The sequence below is a fragment of the Acipenser ruthenus genome, chromosome 6 (assembly GCF_902713425.1).
Source record: "Acipenser ruthenus chromosome 6, fAciRut3.2 maternal haplotype, whole genome shotgun sequence".
Taxonomy (NCBI): domain Eukaryota; kingdom Metazoa; phylum Chordata; class Actinopteri; order Acipenseriformes; family Acipenseridae; genus Acipenser; species Acipenser ruthenus.
In genome coordinates this window covers 21,433,681-21,455,673 of record NC_081194.1, presented here as the reverse complement: position 1 = coordinate 21,455,673, position 21,993 = coordinate 21,433,681, and the positions used below count along the sequence as shown (strand labels likewise).

Genomic DNA, 21,993 nt, shown 5'->3' with positions numbered 1-21,993 from the left:
GACTGTACGCCCATAACTATGTTAAGTAATTATTCCCTATATTATGCAGATTAACATTTACTATTACCAAATCCAGAAGAATTTGGCTTAACAGAGTTGCCACACCACCATCCTTTCTGAATTGTAACTGTTAATGGCAATTTCCAGAAAACGGCATGAAAATTCATCACCAATCAAAGTGTAGATTAGCGAGATGCGATACCAACTTGCATGGAAATAAAGATTAAACAAGTTCATGTTTTGTGTTTTTATTTGAATGTCCAATATTTTACCCTTTTCAGGCATGTAAAATCACCTGATCAAGTAAAATAAGTGCAAGAGAAATATAAAATCAACTACACACACATTTGTATAAATTATAATACTAACAGTTGACTAGCCTAGTGTTGGTACACCTCAGCCTTCAAGCGACCCACTCTGAACTGCTTCATGGTAAGACTTTCCATCTTCCTTTTGATCTGGGAAGAGTTTGATGAGGTCATCGATTCTCAGAATAGTAATGGCAGCCTCTGTTGCAAACTTGAGACTCTTGGTTTTGACCATAGTTGGTTCATAGACACCAGCTTTCTTGTTGTCTCTGGGTTTTCCATTAACCAAATCCAGACCAATCCTGTTTTTCATAAATGAAAAAAGGAGGGGATTATAATGAGTTCATATTCTGTACTTACATTATTCATGATTTATTTAATGGAGATGTAGGACACTTACAGCTGTATTAAAAACAGTTATCTGGTAAATCAATATACTGTTTTGAATCTTAAATAATAATACATAGTAAATTAATTCAAGTAATTTAAGCTAATGCCCAGAATGAGCAAGAATGTCAAACCGATGACTTGTGTGGAATATGCACAACAAATTGCAGCTAATAAAAACTTATTTTCTTATTTGTTGTGACTCACCATTTCAGATTTTTACGTTCCGGGTTGACCTGGGCTTCATTGTGGAAAGCACGCAACTTAGCAACTAGATCAGTGGAATCCTGAGCAGCATTAACTGCCAATGTCTTGGGAATAACCAACAGAGACCTGGCAAACTCAGCTATTGCCAGCTGCTCACGGGAACCCTGAAACAAACCAAAGACTTTACTACCATCAAACAGGCAGACAAAAGTACAAAAAGTACATAGCTATGTCCTTTACTCATAATACAAAGAAATCAATATTTGGTACCCATCATGTTTTTCTTATCCAGTAATTAAATCATGGGTTATAAATTGGCCTTTTATGTTCTGCCCATTAAAAGCTACTGTTTTGTTGAACTAAAGCAGAAATTGCTTTTAGGGATATTTAGTACAGAACTTCAAGTTTTATCAGAAAAATTAAGAAATTTAATGGTTGACAGAAACTACAAAAGACAATTGCAATATTTTAAATTGATTACTTTATGGATGGTCTCTACTTAATAGAGTAGTTAAATCTCTTGCCACACTAAATATGCAAGGACTATAAGTTTTAATATATATATATATTTTTTTTTACCATGCTAGTCGCATAGTTCTCAAGGTAGACTGAGAGGGCAGCTTCCACTGCACCACCCCCTGGAACCACAGACTTGGACTCTAGCACTCTCTTAACAACACAGAGAGCATCATGCAGAGAGCGCTCCATTTCATCACACATGAAGTCATTGGCGCCACGCAGGATAATGGAGGCAGATGTACGAGCCTTGGTGCTGAAAGGGTTAAAAGCAAAAAATAATTTATAATTCAAACTGAAAGAAAGCTTTGTAGCAACACCAATTATAAAACTAATAGTCTTGGATTTTCAACACCTGATGAAACAATTCAGTCTTATCACCCATAATGAAAAAACATCTATACAGTAGTCTTTGTGTATAGGAACACATCCTAAGAGAACACCCTTGTGGTGAAACTGATCGCCACCCCCATTGTAAATGCTCCACCTAAAAGGAACAGGAACTTCGCTTAAAAGAATACCTTAGCACCGCTAGCGAGTCGTTCACAGCTGATACAGTACTGTTTTGTAACCTGATAACTAGTGGTGCAATTGGCACCCTAATTTCAAATTCGATTATCATATAGGCATTTACCAACAATAAATCGATGCATTGACGATTTATTTTCAAAATAAAACTTTTTTTTTTTTTTAAACAGAAGATCCAATAAGTAAAAACACTGTTGTGCACAACAGTTAAACAAAAGGCACAACTTACTCAAATAAGAACACTTCTGATTATATATATAAAGAATTAAAAAAAAAAAATTTAACAGAAGTAATTTGAACTATGGTTGTTCATTACTGTTAACATTTTATGACCAAAAGCTGAGCAAAACATTTGAATTATTCCTGACCAATTTAACTACTGTACTAAATTAAGCTTTTTATATAATATTGCCATATAATCCAAACGCTTTTTAAAATCAAGAAAACATGAATACAATAGCCCTACTTCTGATTTGGCTTGTCCAACACAAATGTAGAGGTATAAAGTGTGTATCCTAGCAACGCGCTAAATCTACCGTACTAGCACTAAAAGAAGCGCACTCTCACACTCAAGGTTTAATGCAAACCGCCGACAGGAGACTACAAACTGGGTTCAAATTTGATGCATCACCAATACGTAAATCGAAGCTCTGGAAATTTAAGGACAGGTGATCAATAAATCGATTCACTGTTGCACCACTACTGAGAAGATCAAACACATTCAAATGGTTTATTCAATCTTCAAATGTGGCTTGTCATCGCACAAGCATCTTGAGGCTCACTGATTGGTTCAGTCTTTCCAGAACTGCCGTCATATCACCAAGCAATTTGGGGGTTTTCCGTTTTGGTGAGTTGCTTTGCCATTCTGTTAAATAATTTTGTGCATGTCTTGAATATTGCTCCTGTACAGGTATTCATACTTAATCTAGCGCTGCTGCATAATTTTTTTTATATAGGGGTGCTGTGTTAAATTTAGTTTGACAGTTAATTTATTAATATTAGTTTGTCTGTTAATTATTATAGTTTAACATACACTTGCCTATTGCTTTTCTATTACTTATTCTGTTCATTTCAAATGTTGATGCACATGCATCATGACAAGTAATAAATATTTATTTATTGATTCATATTGTGTCTGATGGTCAACTCTGTCTTGAACACTTCAGCTAAGAACACTCTGCTTGTTTCCCAAGGGGTGTTCTCTTAGCCAGAGACTACTGTATCCCACAGGTGCAAGTGCTTAAATTAATAAACCCAGTAACAAATGGGAAAATACTTGGTTTTGCACCGATTACTAATTTTATGAGTTCCTTTGTTTTGTTAAATTAAATATTTGTGTTCAACTAAAGTTTACTTTTTTATTTTAAATGGAACACATTACAATAGAAAGGCTTACTTCTTGACAAGTATCAGTTCATCATCACATATTTTTTCCTGAACAACCTCCTCAGCTTGTCCCAGCAATGCTGCTTCAAAACTCTCCTCTGCCTCGAGGTTACACAGTGTAGAGCATATAGTGGCTGGAGATCAAGAAAAGGTCATTCAAGTTGAAACAACAACAACAACAACAACAACAACAACTACTACTATGCATACCCTATCCCAATAGCAGACTCCCACAACTGCAAGCAAAGAAGCGGAGGCTAAACCGCTTCAGAAATATACTGCAAGGATTTAAATACACAAGTACAGTTTATACATGGGGGGGATGGGAACAACAACAAAACATGAGACGAACAATAAAAAGAGATATCCTGTCCTACCTCCAGTTGCTTTAGCAATGCGCTTCAGGTCCCTCTTCACAACTCTTCGCACAGCCATGGCCCCTGCATCGACAAAGTACTTCAGGCACATGTCATCGATGCCACCAGTGGTCAAGATAACATTGGCGCCAGTGGCCAGAATCTTCTGAATCCTCTCCTTTGTAATATCAGACTCCCTACAATTGGGGGAAGCAAATTGTGTTACCATTTACATAGAAGCTACCATTTAAAAAAAGTCTACGACAACCATTTACTTCCGATTACACTACCTCGTAAATGCAGAATGACTTATGAGAAATACTGTCCAGCCTTAAGTACATAAAAACATTTAAAGTTTATTTTTAGTTGGGAGACTTCAGGCTGAGCATGCTGTATCCCATGCGTATAACTGCACAAGCTACTGGCAACAGCAAGGCAGCAAAAAAATGGGAACTCAATGAAAGCAGCTTAATGAAATAAACGAATGTGCTTATTTAATAATGGAATATTGAAATAGGCAAAAACGCATGACAAAAAAAAAATATATAAAAAAAAAAAAATCAGGATAAGCAACCCAAATCCAACACAACTAATCTGTTAAATTAAACACATCCTCATAATTTGTTAACTGGACTACAATGAATGCTGTTCATACTTCGTCAAACATCTTAACTCAGTAATTAAACCGGATATTGCTCATCAGTAGCATACCTTTGTCTGATCTGGTCCAGTTTTTCTGGGTCACTGATAACTACCTGGACACCTAACTTCATTTTTGTCTTCTGCAGGCTGAAATCTAAGCAGGCAATCTTTGCGTTGACTATACGCTTGACCATTCCTAAAAATGTTTTAAAAAAATAAAAATAAAAAAAATATAAATAGGTCAATGCAAATCCATTTACCAAGTAAAAATTGCTATGGTTTTATAACTGTTGTGCAATTCTAAATACAAAAAAGGAGCTCTAAAATGGGTCATTACCAGGGCTTTGAAATTATTTAATTAATATATCTATATCTATCTATATATATATATATATATATATATATATATATATATATATAGATATATATAGATATATATATATATATCTATATATATCTATATATATATATATATCTATATATATCTATATCTATATAGATAGATATAGATATATATATATATATATATCTATATATATATATATATTTTTTTTTTCCATGTTAGCATTAGAAATATTGTCAGTGATTTACTTGTTGTGGGCTGAAAACACATCAGTATAAAGCCAAAAGTTCTCTTAGTTACCACTTATATTGCTGGTTTCACAGATTAGCACTAGTCTTTATCTAAGTTTACATTAGTCAAAGATTAGTGTTTAACAGGTATGTGAAATAAGTTGAGAATTAAAAGGGTTACATCTAAATTCCTTTGATTAAGACAACTGCATATCCAGCTTGAAGACTGGTTCCACACCAACCTCACAATGCTGCACACTTTTCAGAGTTTAAGCTGAGCATTTTCTATCCCACGCGTATAACTGCATACACTACCATAAAAGCGAATCAGCAAAAAAAAAAGGAAGATTTTAAACAAAGTTTCATTTTAAATAAAAAAAATAAAATACTGAATTATGAACGCACCTTGTGAGCCGACAGTGCAATTGAGTGCATATCCATTTACAAGGAAACTCTCTTTCTGGCTGCGTCCATGAGCTTTCAGCACATTGACAGAGTTGATTGGGTAGCGAGCCAGTCCCTTTCCATCTGTGAATTTAACCGCAAGTGCAGCATCGACCACCATATTGGCAAAGAAGTCAGCCTCGCTGGGCGAAGTATGTAAAGGTTTATATCAATACATAACTGCATAAGCAAGAGGAGCAACAAAGGATTGGTTGTACTTTAGAAGAAATAGTTATTGTACTGTTTTTTAAGATAGGCTTAGATAATCACAAACATATTAACTTAACCCATTATCTATTCTTTTTAATTAACAAAAAAAGTCTAGTATGTTACATTTCATTCAACAGAATAAATATTCAATGTGCTGTCATTTCATGTAGGAAAGCTGGGTAATACTGCCAGCCTCTCCTTCAGACAACGACAAAGTTTCTCTCTCCCATTAGCATAGCCACGCATTCTTTTGGGCTAAATGAATGGTACTAAAAACGGGATAATGTATTTCTCTTTTTCTACTACAAAATTGCTACAAAAAGGATACCAGCCAATGATTTTGGAAGACATGGAGGTTTTAGCTGCATTGATGAGGCACTCTCTTCCCAGTTCATCTGTGTTAATGGTCATGTTTTCATTGATGTATCGAACTGCTTCTCTGTAAACACAAAAGATTACATAGTACTCTAAACATACAAGGAATCCACATGATTTATTTTTGTTGCTTTCTACCCACATTACCTATAAACTGATGGAATAGTGCAAGCTCATTTCTAAAGAGATTTGAAATGTTTTCAAACCCAAGTTCCCCCCCAAAACATTTCAAAATAGTTATCAGCTTTGAATCTTCACTAGTTTCATGACCGCTGTCCAAACCCAAGTACATTAAACATGTACTTTTGTTTTAGTCAAAGGACTCCAGGCCGAGGATGCTGTATCCCATGCTTATAACTGCTCACTACTGGAACCAAAAAATAGGAATTCAACAGTACCTATTAAAGTTATCTATTAAAATGCAAAGAGATGCTGTATTATTTATGCACTAGAATCTCTCAAACCACCAAGATATAAAATTCAGTCTAAACGTATATATGCTATATTTTACATATATTCTGGAGCAAAGTAACACCACAAACTCCAGTTATGATTAAAAAAATAAACTTTAAACTTACTTGCATGCAAGACGATATCCACCAATTACAGAAGTGGGATGAATTTTTTGTTTTACTAGTTCATCCGCACTCTTTAACAACTCGGCAGCGATGATCACCTGTACAAAGAATAGATTAAAAAAACGTATTGTATGGTCAAGAGAAAACATTAAGATGTTATGGTAATTTCATATAGGAAAGCTGGGTCACTGCCTCTCCATCAGAATGACAATTTTTTGTGGACTTACTGAATGGTACTAAAATGGGATGCTATAATTCAGTTCTTTAAGGCTGGGAATTCCAAATAAAAACATTTGAGTGCTCAAGCACTACATATTTTTGAATAATTCACACCCCTCTATCACAGGTCCAATGAGATTTCCCATGAGAGTGTACTCACCACTGAAGTGGTTCCATCTCCCACTTCCTTGTCCTGTAGATCAGCCAACTCACACAGCACCTTGGCAGCAGGGTGCTCAACCTCCAGGAGCTTCAGAATAGTTGCCCCATCATTAGTAATGGTTACGTCCTAAAAACAAACAATTGGGGAAATTAAAATGTGAGCACACAGGTCTAGATATTATTATTATTTATTATTTTTTTTACATACAATTACCCATTTATACAGTTGGGTTTTTACTGGAGCAATCTAGGTAAAGTACCTTGCTCAAGGGTACAGCAGCAGTGTCCCCCACCTGGGATTGAACCCACGACCCTCGGTTCAGCATTCACAGATTTAAATTTGATAAAGCTATTGTAAATAGAGCCTCAAATAAATAGGTACATTGTCAATACTGCCACCAGGTTTTACATGTGCAGCAAACAAGAACTACTGGTAAGGTTTTAAAAGTAAGCCTGTAAACAATACTGAGGCGATGCATCAATCCATCGTATTGTTTGAACACTATCGAAAGGCAAGCCTGTGCATCGTTCCTGCGTAGAGGTTTTAAGCAAAGGGACGAGGGAGTCTTCAGGACAAGCAACGGAGCAAGTTATGAAATATCGACCGCGATGCCTTCCGATGTTTGGCAATTCTTTTCTTGCCATAAGACGGTGTCCAAGTAAAGTAAGCCATGGACAATTTACTGAACTGCTGTGGACAGCGTTTACTTTTTATAAATTAGTTCTGTTCTCTGGATTGGTAAGTCATCGCCCCAGCCTTAAAAAAAAAGGGAATCATTTGAATCTGTGAATGAAGTGTTGTACAGTAGTAACAGAACAAAATACTTACACCAATATCATCCACCAACATTTTATCCAGACCAACTGGACCGAGGGAACTCTTCACAATGTTGGCAATGGAGGATGCTGCCATAACTATAAAAAAAATAAAAAAAATTAACTGTCCCTGTGAATTACAAAAACCTTTTTTTTGTAATACCCGATTCAAAATAAGTTGCCCTGAAAAAGAAATGTGCTTCCAAGCAAGCATGTTTTCCCCATCTGTAGTTCAAATGTCTGCCAAATGAAATGAACCAGGACAATGTTTTTTAAAAACCTCCCAATTGGTTACAATAAGATTAACCAACCCTTAATTATTAAGATATGCAGTCCAAAACCATTGAGGTTTCATCAATGTCATATCAACAAAACAATATAAATGGAATGAAGGATATTCTACATAAAGCCTTTAGGTGTTCTGTCATTTCATATAGGAAAGCCGGGTTATGTTGCCAGGCTCTCCTTCAGACAATGACAAGATGTGTCTCTAATATTAGCATAGCCACTCATCTTGCTGAACTGAAGGATGGTATAATACAGTAGTAACAATGGAACATCATCATCAATTAACCGGATTTCTGGTAATATTCCGAGAAGCCAATACAATTAAAAAAACACCATAAAATGTAAGCAAGTCAAACTTGACAGCAACTGTCACTAGGCCAACTGTTTACTACTTGTTAACAATAACTTGCTTTCATAGCAACCACACCTGAAACTGTCAGGCAACACATTGTAGATAGAAAGTGGACAGCTCAATGGCAATCACATGGCTACCTTTGTCGTGATGATACAGAAAAATAATTGCTAACTGTATTCGACGATGATGGAATTCACGTATTTAAAAAGTCTATTTTCAAAAAATGTAACCCGAATCGAAGACATGGCGAGGCAAATCTGTCTTTTGTACCCATCAATGGAATTACATTACAACATCCATTCCGGTACTACAGCAATATACCTGCTAATTCTACAAGTCAAGGCACAGAAAAACAAAACAGAAAAACACGATCGAATCACTCATTCGTAAGCTGCATGTTAAGATTTCATGATATCACTTCACATATAGGGCGGTGCAGCACTGTTATCAGTATATTAATAAAATCGTGTATGGTATTACCGGCATTGTTCTCAATTATAACCTTAAACAACGACAACACAAGTGGCAACGGTCACCGTGAAATAGGATGCAATAAAATATACCTTTATAATTTGAGGCAGGCCTGCTTACCCATAAACCATCCTTGATTCAATATGTACGCTACTGAAAAATCTTAGTACTGCACACAAAGGGAATCGGAGTTAGGCTGCGGGAATCAACGACAGATAACGGCTGTCAAAACATAGGGTAAACAACATGCTAAGAAACCTGGATAATATTTCGACTTTTTTTTTTAAATAGGATCAAATACTTCAGTCCGCCTACTTTGTATGTTAGTTAATCACGTGTAGCAGATAGCCGGCATGTCTGATGCTTAGCCAGCATACTCACAGATCAAACTAGTCATAATCTACTTTCATAAAAGACACGGGCTGCTCAAGGATTAAGGTTAACAATATACAAGATGATACGCTTAAAATATGTTTTCTTACCATTCTGAGAGCGGACAGACTCGCCAGTGGTTCTCTGTCCGAGCACATTTAAGGGACCCTCCATAAGCGCCATTTTTATCCACAGTCAGAAAGAGACAGGACTGGCGCCCGAGGGCACGCTGGGTAACCGCTGCTTTCTCGTACTGTATTCTGGGAGGGGACGTGCACTTTCTGGAAGATTCCACATGAATTGGGAGGAGCTAACAAAAAAATATTGATTCAAACTAAAAAATAAAAAATAATAATATTGCATTCTTGCACCAGACACTTTTATAAACAATATGTTAATAAATACAGTCTCGTTTTTTTTCTTGGTCAAGGTTGCCGCCAGAAGCAGGTACTGCCGCGCTTTTAAGCGGGAGACAGCCTACACAGACACAGGCACCACAATTATATGCAAACATAAATATTGCTATCTGTGTTGTTTACAGAAAAGGTAACTTAAGTGTTTTAAATATCATGTATGCTTTTGCTAGATTTAATCATTTAAAATCACGTAGGCAGTCACGTCCCAGGGTAGGGAAATTCTATAAAGTTCAGTTTTTTTTGTTTGTTTGTTTTTGGTTCTGATTAATGTAGTGTTCCTACCATCTAAAGTGCCCCATATGCTGTTTTTTCTTTTTCTTTTTTTTTTTTTTTACATTGTACACACTGATTTTTATTATCCATTATCAGTCATACATTAAAATATTAACTTTATGCTAGATCTCAAAGATTTTTGTTTAAACAACTGTGTGTTGACAACGCTTTAAAATGATCTTGTCAATATACACAGTAAACTGGTCAAACAAATTGAGGTACACACAACATAATAGTTTAGTAGCAGTTCCTTAGTGTGGCAGTAAACATAAAAATCTCATACAAAAAAACTCATACCCAACACAAGTAAATTACACAGTGAAATAGATTAAGGTTTTAAGTTTTTGTGTGTGTGTCTGCAATGTCCTTGATTCACGTGTCAGTTCAATGTTATTTTTTACTTTTCTGTGAAATCAAGAGGATTCAGTATTCATGAATACAAGTGCACCCTCTAGTGGCTGATCGTAGCCACATCTATCCCAGTCCCATTCATTTGTTTCTTTACGAGTCAAGGTCAAGTAACACATGGTAGAGCCGTCATCAAGGGGAACTATCGCTATTAGAAAACTATTTTGTTAGTAGTTTCTTTAAAAAAAAAAAAACTAAAAACAACTTTGAAACCTACATTGTAATGATTCGTCGGGTACCCTTCCATAATTTGTGAAAAAAAAAATCATTGAACAAATAACTGCTTTAACTTGTCTGAGCTAATCTGAACAGTGCCAGATATCTGAATGGAGCAATATTACTGAAGTGCCCGTGTCTGGCTTTGTTGTTGTTGAAAGATGCTGTGTCTACTCTGAGCTCCAGCAGAGCTGAGATGACAGACTGTGATTGGCTGATTCGGCAGTTGCAGGTGCAACATTGGTTGCTTTTGTCGATTCAAATTATTGATTTGCTAGTTTTGGTGAATACATCTTTGTGCCCTATAACTTCTTTAACCAATCTCAGTACTTGATCTCGTGTACAGATTTTTTTGACTGTGTACATTCATTAATTTCCTAATGCTCCTCACACTCATGCTAAACAGACACTGTACCCAAAGATGGTATCACCAGACCCTCCTCATTCTTTAGCTGAAGTAATCAATACGACTGATCAAACCTCACTTGGCGCTCTAGAAGATAAAGGAATCTTTACAAGTACTACAGCTGATGATTTTGCACACTTCAAGTACAAACCACCCTGCAATGTAAGTTACAGCATTTTCTACTGTTCTGAGGCACCCTTTAGAGTTAAGACAGAGATAGAGATCTAATCTAGATCCAACTGGCCCAGTCCTAACATTAAAATCTTATATCTAGACCTGTAGATCTAGTTCTAGTATAATTATGCCTAGACTCTAGGCCTAATCCTAAGTATTAAATGATTAGCTAACATTTACCTACGGTTATCTTCCCTCATAATCAAACAATATTCTGATGTATTATAATGTACTGAATCACGTTGGTTCTTCACATCATAATCATTTAATTGAAAATCTATTGAAGCTGGTTAAATATTAATATTAGTAGTGTACTTGGATGGACAGGTGTAATGCAGTGCTTCTTACCTCTCCAAGCCTGGACTGAAAGTACGAAGTTCGGTTTCCACAGGGGTTTGAAGGTAGATATCTTCAAGACATGTCTACCACAAGCCAGGGGCTAAATGACTACCTGATAAAGCGTGTGGCGCCTCCACCTGATGGTTGTGTGGACTAGGTAAAGTGTTGCAAAACCCCAGACAATAAAATACATATGCAGACATATATATATATATATACTAAAATGTTGACTTCAATAATAAACAGACCACACATATAAAATGTTAGTAAATCCAAAATGTTTACTATAGGTTTAAGGGTTTTAAATACAAATCAAATAATAACTCCCGTCTCCTCCAAGAAAGATAGCAGAACTGGCTCAGGCCTCCAGTATTTAGCATAACAGGTGTGCCAAACCAGTTTTGGCACGTATTGAAACTTCCTGTGTGTGCTCCCTACATTTGATACATTCTGGGATTTCAACTGCTGCCCATTCTGTGTGATTTTTTGCACTTAAGACAAGTTACTCTTACTATTTCTTTTCCATTAGGAATATGGATCGGTTTTCCTGAGCTAATTCTAGTATAGGCATGTTCCCATCTAGGAAAACAGGCTTTACACTCCCCCTTAGAGTTTCCATTTCTTTTCTGACATCTGTCACGGTTACAATCTTTTTGTCTCAGAGGTGCCCTCATCTTTCTAGAATATATTATCCTTAGCCCAAACCTATCCCAGAGGAGTCCTGTATTTGTCCATTTCCGTTTGTTCACACAGGTATATCATTCTAGGCACTCAATGAGCAATTTTAATGCTCTGGACAGAATATTGGCTCACTTCCATGTCTTCAGACCACCACACTTTAGAATCATATGTACAGGCAGTTGGTATTTCAACCACTAAATTAGACAAAGATCCTGCATGAACACCTTGTATATTTTATATTTTCCACATCTGACCAGGCCTAAGGACCTTAACTAGCTCCATGACAAAAGGAATCTGTTAGCAAAAAAGAGAATCTGTATTGTGGAGGCCCGTTTTGATCTTGCTGGTCACTGAAATATCCTGTTTGGGCACACAAAGATTATACCAGCACATAACTGTGGGTAATCTTACTTCTACAAACATTCAAATCCAGAATCCGTGAAGGTGTTTAATGACAGCCTTGAGCACAAACTTGCAAGAAAGGCCTTTAAGTTCCTGGATTGAGAAAAACCTTTGAAGTATAAAACAAGTGTAACCAGTTTACTGTGGATCAGTTTCTACTTCAGGTTTATACAGGACACCATTATTGCTCGTTCTTCTAAACACATCCAGTAATATATAAAAAAAAAGATTATTTGTAATAAAACCTCTAAACACAACACAAATTCTGATTGATTTACCTTTACAAAAACTTAAACATAGAAAATATCACTTTCTTAATGCTGACTGTTGTCACAAGTGACCCTCAATCCCCTTCTCACTTGTATAAGGTATTGGTTCCTTTTGAATAGAAGGCCTATGCAACCAAAGTAATTGGTCATTTGCTCGAACCAACTTCATTTTTAGGGGGGTTCCCTACTGATGATGGGGATGATAATAAGGTACCACAATTCTATTATTAATTTTAGAGTTAAAGGCTGTCTAAGAAACCAGACGTATAGGCTTAATTAAGCCTTCTGGATGCACAAAGGAAGACAAAAAGGCCTATAAATGTGGGAGCAAAATTACAGTTATCAGACCAGTTTGGTAGCACAGACTGTCTGGTCCATCTTCTGAGGACCTCTCTGTGAAGCTGACTGCTCGTGTTGTATTCAGAGCCTCTGGTTTGGACAACTGCCCTTTCTTTGTTCTGTTTTATAATTTAAGACATACCTCTGCAGGAGGGTAAGCATAATCTTGAATTTATATCTTGAATTTATATCTCACCTACATTTAAGCATGATGCTTTAGGATAGGTTTATTATTAGTTTTAGAGATGTTGTTATATTGTATGAATTTCATGTAAATGGGTGCCTTTAGACTGCCTAAAGGTATGTGTTGTAACCATATTGCTTTATATATTATTAATGCTGTTAGTTTGCAGACACCTGACTGCCTGGACTGTCTATGAGCTAGGATTTGAAGTAGATTTGCAATCTCAATCCATTTAAGCGTTAATAAACCGAAGGAGTAAATCTATACTCTGATTCGTTAAACTTTGAATACCAGTCTGTGTGATTATTCTTGATTAACTGTTGTCTGGGTATGTGAAAATCTGCAAGCCAGTACATGAACAACGTACTATAGGAGTTTATTCAATCTTATTTGCCCTCCTGTTTGCCTCCCCTGATTCCATTAGATAATTAAAGAACTGCTCTAATGTGTGCTTATCAGATCTACATAAATTGTTTAAATATAAAAATGGATGTCTTATAAATGACTTTCCTTTTTATTACTGATGTTCTTCAAAGTTTTCCATTAATGAATTAAAAGCAAAACCACGGTTTACCTTTTCACATTCACAGCACTTGTGTAACTTCTAGACAGTGAGTGAATGCATGGTACTATCTATATCTATAAACTGTGAGGAATAACAAAAGATCCCATGCTTGAAAATGAAAATACATGTATATTATACCATGTGTTTCTTTCAAAACTGCACAGGAGACCTGTGTATTCTTATTTATTATTTGCTTATTTAGCAGACGCCTTTATCCAAGGCGACTTACAGAGACTAGGGTGTGTGAACTATGCATCAGCTGCAGAGTCATTTACAACAACGTCTCACCCGAAAGATGGAGCACACAGAGGTTAAGTGACTTGCTCAGGGTAACACAATGAGTCAGTAGCTGAGCTGGGATTTGAATCAGGGATGCTCTTTGGTCTCCAGTTGTCCAGCTCGGCTTTAAATGATGATTGAATACTGTATAGCAAGTTAAGTATCCACATATTTTATACTGCATTAATGTAATGTAATACACAGGCCTATTTTTTGTGTATTTCAGCATCACGAAAAAGTAGATCACATGACCTTGGTAAAAAAAAGTGATACAGAAGGACAGACTTCCTGGTATATCACCAGTAAATGATTAAATAAATAAGAAAAATAATCTCACAATATCTTACAAGTCTCATTTCGTAAACTCCACTATCTTTACTCTCATAAATGTTCAGACAAATTGCTGGAGCAACATAATAATTAAAAGGTAAACTCACAATGCACATACATCTGTTTGAATTGTGTGTATGTTGATTCCTTTCGTCTGAAATTATGGTAGTGTAATCTTTGCTGTATTCAAAATGGTGCATCACCACCAAAGTTTGAATATCTCCCAAATGGGTTTCATAAAATCAGACCATAAACTTCACTATTCTTAACACGTATTGCATTTTATTAAGTTTCTTATACATATACAGCAATTTTTTCTAAGCAACACAACTTACACCATCAAAAACAAATAATTTCCTTTAGTTGGCAGAATAGTTGAACGACAGCTTTAAAGCAAAGCAAAAGCAAACAAACTATAAGCATTACAATATTACAATTTCCCTAAACTTTACAAATATCTGTACAAAACAAATGTAAAAAAAAAGTGCAACAAAGTTAATCTCTTCTCCATAGACAAGACTTTTACAATCCCAGTCTGCGGGGGAAAAAAAAATCTAACAGCAACATACAAAATAAAACACGTACTTCATTTTCAAATATATTCACATATATAATGTCATGTATTACCTAACAGCTTGGATACAGTCCAAAACGTTGTGCTTCTCTTTGTAACTATAAGCTTGTTAAACAGTGTTTGAAACCTTTTGTCTTTCACCAACATTTTTTAAAAATCATTCACAGTAGATGCAAGGATATTTAAGCCAACAGCAAAAATGACAAGAAAAGAAAAACAAAAAAGGCCAGATAGAAAAAAAAAAAAAAAAATCTTCTTGTGATTTCAAGTTAAGAGCAATCTTCCAGATGTTCTGATTGTTGAAATAAATAACAAATTAACATGATGTGCTTCAAATAAAAATACTAATAAAAAATTCTTACAAATTACATTTTTGGGAAATGAACAGAAAGTCAACAGTATTAAAATGTATCCTTGGCAGCTTTCTTGCTACAGAGTTCTATACAATTGTCCACACAGTGCTGCTAATCTGGCATTGGGTAAACTGGCTAACTATTGCTGTTGGTATGAAAGTTGACCCTGCTTTCATTAAGAACCATTGCTACAGAGCATTCTTGTTTTCAGTTGCTCCTTCAAAAGAGCAATCTATTCCTGAAGCACTACAGTTTGCATGTGTTTATCAGTACCAACCATTATATCCTAGTCTGGTCTTACATGGCCCCTTCTAGAAATAAGACGTGTTACATTTGAAAATATATACAGGACGCTTGCTGTAAATTAGTTGTGTCTACTACAGTGTATGCAGCTTATTATTTAAACAACACATGATATGTTACATATAGTTATTTCTACATTTCAAAAACATAGATGGAAGGTTTGAAAGAAATATGAACCATTACTGAATAAATCATTTACACCATTTATTTGCAACTGTGTTCTTCATAAAGCATAACCCCTTAAAAATCCAATTGGTGTTCAAGCTAAAGCAGAAGCAAGATTTGTGCATTTCTGTGAAATAGGAAACTATTGAGGCACCTCTACAATGTCAATGTTAGAAAGTGGTAATAAATATACGCATGCACTGTCCTTAAAGGTATCAAACTGCAGTTAAATTACATGAGAGCAACACACAAAGAAACTCCATTTGTAAATATTTGGAGACCGATAAATGTTGGTATGAAACTAAGATGCAGGTTTTTGTGTTTATTTAAATGCAATTTAAAATTACAGTACTACGAGACCCATTGTTTATATATACTAACATTGTTGTACTAGTTATCTAGGTTGATGCTGATATGCAGGTAACTACTGTGTGTACTAAAAGTTTGGGCAATTTAATAAAAATCCCATTTATTATTTTTGCTTTTATTATTGTTTTTGTTGGTATAAATTGGTAAGAAGTAAATGTAACTTTTGATAAACCTGGGAACTGATAAACCTGCCATAAGTACATGAACTAATTTCCATTGGACCATGTTACCAAGAATCAATGATATGGGATATTGACATTACAAAAAAAAGGAAAACAGTTACAGTACATATTGCAATTGTGACTTCACTTTAATTCTGGTCAGTTTGTAACTTGCTAAATAAGGTTAATAAAAATTCCAGATTTGGGTTACTGTTGAAGCTACCTAGGCCTATGAAAAAATACTGTCTGAACAATTAAAAAAAAACTAAAACTAAAAAAAAACAGGTGATTTCTTTCCTGTTCACCAACCTTTGCCCCTTAGATTTTAGTTTCCATAAATATACATATATGGTTTTTAACACAAGTACGAAAGCACATTTTAGGTTATTGCTGGAGTTTAAGTAAAATGCCACTTCCTGACTAACACTGTACTACCTGCAGAAAAAAGTTAAGTGGAGTTAGGATTGCATAAATATGTGTGTATATAAATATGCAGATAACATGTGCTCGCAATATAAATTTAGGAGGCTGAAGCAAAACTGCTGGAGCTCAGACAGTGAAATTTCTGTCGCAGAGACTGCACTATGTTTTGTTGGTTTTCCGGGGGTACTCTCCAAAGGTATTCATTGAGTTTATCTTGTTCGGTAAAGTCAATCAACGAGACACCAGGGCCGATGTTGCTGTGTAAAGTCTTCACCGGTGAGCAGGGAGTACTGAATGAGAGTCTCCTGCTGCAGGGTTCTTTCAGGCTGGATGCCAATCCCCCATTCAAGCTCCGTTCTGAGGCCAGGTCCTGCTCTTCATCCTCAGACTTAATCTCCACATAGTCCTCATCGTCATCGTCTGCGTCTTTAAAATTGGCAAAATAGTTCTGAGTGGCAATGTGTGCATTGAGCAGTGAGTTTCTGCTCACCACTAGGACCTTCTGGGAGTCCTGAAGAATCATATCCGAGTGGTCCTCTGATGTTTGCTTGGCAACACTTTGTCGCTGCTCTTCATGGGTGGCCATATGCTCACTTTTGTGGCTCAGGATAGAATTATGGTGCCTGTCCTCGACTGAATTTCTATTTAGGGTAACTGGATTCCTGTCCCTTTGATTCTGGTGAATTGTAGATTCCACTGTTCTGTTGTTTACCATGACAGAGGATGAGGACTGACACCAGTTGTAAGGGTTTGATTTGGCAGAGGCTGGTCTCCTACCCAAAGAATTGTAAACATGTTCCTGGTCAAAGTTTTCTTTATTGGGCTGGCTTATGAAGGCGCTCCACCTTTGAGTGGGGGCATGTGGGTGTGTAACTGACTTAAGAGCTGGGACAGAGCAGGCCTGGGACAATTTCCGCTGGGCAGCATCTGACCGGTCCTCATGGGAGAGTACTGGTTCGTCAGGCCACGAGATGAAATCAGACAGCTCTCTGTTACTGTAAGTAGCATGCAGCCAATCCTCATCGAGACAGTTACTGTCCGAACCTAACTGAGAATAGCGCTGAGACGTCAACTGGGACTGTGGAGTGTTCTGAACCAAAGATTCACTAGTATTGTCTCCCCCAATCTTCTGGGCTCTGGGGGGAGTATCTCTAAACACAATCTGGTCATATAGATGAGTATATTCTGCAATTCTGGCACCTGCAAAGAAAAAAATAAAGCATTAACATTAAATACTTTATAAAGAAACAGCTTCAAGATTTAAAAATGAAGTGCCATGTATGATATTTATAGAAAACTACAACAGGTAATGATGTGAGTTACGTTTATCACAACATGTGGCAATAGCTCTGAAAGTTGTGTATTGACACAAAAGACTTTACATTTATTAAAGGAGGTTTTTTTCTGTGTATGACATTACTCCTATAAAATCATACATGGCAAGAAACAGAATAAATTCCCACACTGGACCTTTAAAGTTCAAAAACAAGGACATAAGTCATAAACGCAAAATATATAAAACATTTGTTACCCAACCTTTTATTATCATTGCAGAGTAACAAAATATAAAAATTGGCCATACCTATTGCAGGACCTCCTTGTTTCTTCTCCTCCAGGATGGCTGCAAGATCCTTTTGCCTTGATTTTGGCTTGCCGGGTGCATTCTCCTGATCTGGGCTTCTCATCTTTAACATCTGATTGGCCTTTTTGATCTTCTGGCTATACTGTCTTGCCATCATGAAAACCCTGTTCTTTGTTTTATCCACAATGTCCACTCCCAGTTCTGAACTTTCTGAGCTGGTGTTGGAGAGAATGCTGTTCGTGGAGGTTTGAGAGCTCTCCAGATTCCCTAACTCACTGGTGAATGAGGATCTACTGAAACTAGACCTGTCCTTGTGCGAGTCACATTCATCAAACCTAAAGCTGCCAGTGCTGAGCCTCGCTAGCTTCTTTTTAACAGTCTTGGTGAAACCAGTGTTCTCAGGAATAGAAAAAGTAGAAGCAGAGTACTCAGCTTCTCTATGTACCTCTTCTCTATGGGTATCAGGTACACTTTTAGCATGAGTCTCCTCCTGCACGTCATGCTTGCTAACAGGGAAAGCAGCTGGGAGGTGTTCTGGCTTCTTCTCATTTTTCTTGATGTAGCTTTCCAGGTCATTCCATATCTCATCAACCTCTTCAGACAGCTTATCTGCTACCGACCTGTGGGAAAGAGAATCAGAATTGGAGGAGCTATCCACCCAGCCCAAAAGGTCTCGGTCCTCAGGAACCCGGTGGTCAGAAGTATCGTCCTCGCTAAACTGCAGGCTCTCTTCAGAGATGAACCCTTCCAGGCTATCACAGCAAGCAAAGTCTGCCTCGAGACCAAAGAAGCTGTCCCGTTTGCTCGTGTCACTCTTGTATGTTTCCAAGGGTGGGTCTGAAACCCCTATTGTGTCATATATGTTCTCCTCAACAATTTTTAGCTCACAAGAACCAAAAGAATCTGAATTCTGAGCTTTGGCTTTATAGGTATCAGATAGAAGAGACAGGTCAGTACTCCCAGAGTTCTCATTGTGACTGACTGGCCTTTCTGTAAAGGTCACACCTGAATTGGTTTTCTCTGCCACTGCTCCCTGGGGAATATGCATGCAATCCCGCTCTCTTCGAATGAGGCCCATTGATTTCATGTCCTCATAACTGATGTTGTCATAGATATTCTCAATGTCATCAATGGTGAGCTGATCTGAGGACTCTGAAGTAGAAACTCTGCTGGGCTCATCCACTTGCAGGCTATTGTCTTGTGCTTTTGGCTTGTTACCATCACATATGGTCGGTTTGAAATCAGAGTTTTGCTCCCCAACGCTGCTTGCCCTTCTAATAACCTTACGGTTGGCTTCAGGTGTCTTTTGTTCAGGTTGTCCAACATGCCAACTGCATGGCCTTCCAGGACCTCGGTTCCCTTCTTTAACTCTGGTGACGTTGCGATTGGGGGAGGAGACGGAAGGCACAAACATCTGGTAGATGTCCTCCTCCTCTTCAGTTTGATGGGCAGGTTGTTGGCTTGAAAATAACGCCTGTCTGATCTGATGATCAGTCCAGATGTTTCGGACGGCCTGAGGACCTCCCAGAACAACGTTCAAGTCTGAGTTGCTCTGGGTGCCTGACTGCCTGGCAGGGTGGCGCGCAGAGTTGGTAGTGCTATTGTTATTGCCCGAGTGCCCAGTGTCCTTGGATTCTTTAGATGTCTGTGGAATAGAAAATAATGATATAAAAATGAATTCAAAACAGAATATGCCATTTGACAATAGTTAATGCATTTAGTATAATTTAAAAAGTGTAAACTTTTAATAAAATCAGTGGACATCTGTTTAAAGCCAGCACTGCATTGTTCCCAGTGATAAATAACTGCAGCCAATAAGGCCTACTTTAATTATCTAACCAGCGGTCAATCTTAATACTCCTGCTCTTTAACTCTGTATTAATCATCCTAGTGCTTTTCACTCCAATTCTGATTTGACCCACTTAAAATTACTACATACACCAAAAAAGATTAGGTAGAAATCAGGTTTATACATTTTAGGGCACTGCTTTTTACATGAAAATAACACTCATTTGTGTAAACTACAGTAGCAAGGAAAGCTGCTTACTACTTTCTAACAGGATAATGTAAATTAAGTAATGCAGCAGTGCTCCTGATTTAGCAAAGTGTTTTTACCTGCAAATTATGAGTGCCAACATTAAGACTTCTTCTCTTTTCAACGTTCTCTGAAGCCTGGCTGTTGAGCCTTTTCCTGCCTCCTTTCGTTTGAGTTTTGGAGTTCAGCTCAACACCCTGTAGTCAGAAAGATACAACAAGATCTGAGCAAAATCAATAGGGAATAGATTAGGCTACGTATAGTGTATTTTGTCACTGTAAACATGAACATTAACTGAAGCAGTGTCAAAAAAGAAAAATCGCCATCTTAGCTGTTACCTGCTCAGTATCGTCCTCATCATCAGCGTCAGCCTGCTCCCCAGCATGCATGCGAAGTCTCTCATCTGGATCGCTGGGGTAAGCGGGGTCCAGGGACTCCCGGGACTGATTCACTGGGCTGCCCTCCCTGCCACTGGAGTTCAGGAGATCTTCAGTCGAGCCCAACTTAGCAGCCTGAGACAGGAGAGACCCTTCCACACTGATCCGCTGAAGAAGCAAAATCAAGTCACAAAACTTTAGAAATGCATCACTCCATGCAAGAAAATAGAGAGGGCAAAAAAAAAAAAAGGAGAATGTAACACTGGTTTCTTTTTTTTAATGTTGTAAACATCTGAGGTGCAGGTCATTGTACCGATGTTCATATTTGAAAATTCATAGTTCATCATAGTTTATTTCAAACTATTAAACATCTATGTCTACTGACACTTTGTATGCCCTTTGTTTCTGTGCAATCCTGTGCTCAAAAAACAGAGCAATAAAAAAAAAATCCTACATTTCTACAGAGCAATGCAATTCAATTGCATTTTACCAGTGTTAGACTGGATCAAGGGCTTCTTATTGTAGCAATATGGGGGGACAGGGGGGTGCGGGATGGGGGGGGACGGGGACGGGGACGGAATGGACTAGCTATCACACTACAAATATACAATTCAATGCTAACTGTGGGTTTAAAATTATAACAATTGAAAAATTACCAAAATAGTAAAAGGTTTTGTAGCTTACCTTTTGGACATCAGAACTTATTTCTGGAGAAAAAAAAAAGAAAGAATAAACTGTTACATTTCATAATTTAATTTATATATATTAAAAAAAAACACACCTTAAAATGATCACACGAGTTTATCTTGTCACAGGACAATCATACATGTTAGACTTACCATTTTGTTTTGAACCTCTTTGTAAGCGAGCAGACGGTTCTGGAAGAGACAAAATTGTTCCCATATGTTGATTAATAGACGTTAAACAAAATGACCTGCATGCACCAAAGGGTAAGGTATCTTTATTGTTACAGCCACAGGGATCTAAAAGAAAAACAGCATCAGGTTTCTCTTATATCTTATCTCTCTATCATTATGTCTTACCTGACTTCCTCCTCACCCTCCGAGGATTGCCACCTTCTTTAGAGTTTAAAGCCGCTTTCTTTTCACCGTCTGGGCTATAATGGAAACCTGGGTGATCTACAGCAGGGAAAAAAAATAAATGCACCTGTTTTTAC

General features: G+C 37.0%; 2 protein-coding genes and 1 non-coding gene across 8 annotated transcripts in view; all 3 read right to left on the bottom strand.

Moving 5' to 3' along the window:
* Positions 1–232: 232 nt before the first annotated feature.
* Positions 233–9,456, bottom strand: LOC117410742 (T-complex protein 1 subunit alpha-like). The gene is made up of 12 exons (XM_034017520.3): positions 9,304–9,456; positions 7,721–7,806; positions 6,890–7,018; positions 6,511–6,608; positions 5,886–5,996; positions 5,309–5,490; positions 4,400–4,526; positions 3,710–3,885; positions 3,343–3,466; positions 1,482–1,674; positions 903–1,066; positions 233–610 (listed from the first exon to the last, which is right to left on the bottom strand). Exons 1-12 carry the CDS (start codon positions 9,374–9,376, stop codon positions 397–399), a joined length of 1,677 nt encoding a protein of 558 aa, XP_033873411.1. The 5' UTR covers positions 9,377–9,456; the 3' UTR covers positions 233–396.
* Positions 5,701–5,840, bottom strand: LOC117411644 (small nucleolar RNA SNORA29). The gene has a single exon (XR_004545835.1). It is a non-coding gene; the product is annotated as a small nucleolar RNA SNORA29 (small nucleolar RNA).
* A 5,278-nt stretch (positions 9,457–14,734) lies between the features above and the next one.
* LOC117411407 (pleckstrin homology domain-containing family G member 1-like) overlaps positions 14,735–21,993 on the bottom strand; it is a 119,744-nt gene continuing 112,485 nt past the window's right edge. For all 6 annotated transcript variants that reach the window (XM_059025220.1, XM_059025221.1, XM_034018883.3 and 3 more), the window contains 7 exons: positions 21,860–21,955; positions 21,656–21,694; positions 21,501–21,523; positions 20,778–20,984; positions 20,520–20,636; positions 18,405–20,049; positions 14,735–18,022 (listed from right to left, as the gene is read on the bottom strand). In XM_059025220.1, the coding sequence (XP_058881203.1) occupies positions 16,920–18,022; positions 18,405–20,049; positions 20,520–20,636; positions 20,778–20,984; positions 21,501–21,523; positions 21,656–21,694; positions 21,860–21,955 (3,230 nt within the window). In that variant the 3' untranslated portion in view covers positions 14,735–16,919. The remainder of the gene's footprint in view (positions 18,023–18,404; positions 20,050–20,519; positions 20,637–20,777; positions 20,985–21,500; positions 21,524–21,655; positions 21,695–21,859; positions 21,956–21,993) is intronic.

Coding starts and splice junctions, on each gene's coding strand:
- LOC117410742 (XM_034017520.3), bottom strand. CDS start 9,376: ATGGCGCTTATGGAGGGTCCCTTAAATGTGCTCGGACAGAGAACCACT. Junction 6,609..6,889: donor GAGATGGAACCACTTCAGTG/GTGAGTACACTC, acceptor TTCTTTGTACAG/GTGATCATCGCTGCCGAGTT. Junction 4,527..5,308: donor TTGCACTGTCGGCTCACAAG/GTGCGTTCATAA, acceptor AAACATTTTTAG/GAATGGTCAAGCGTATAGTC.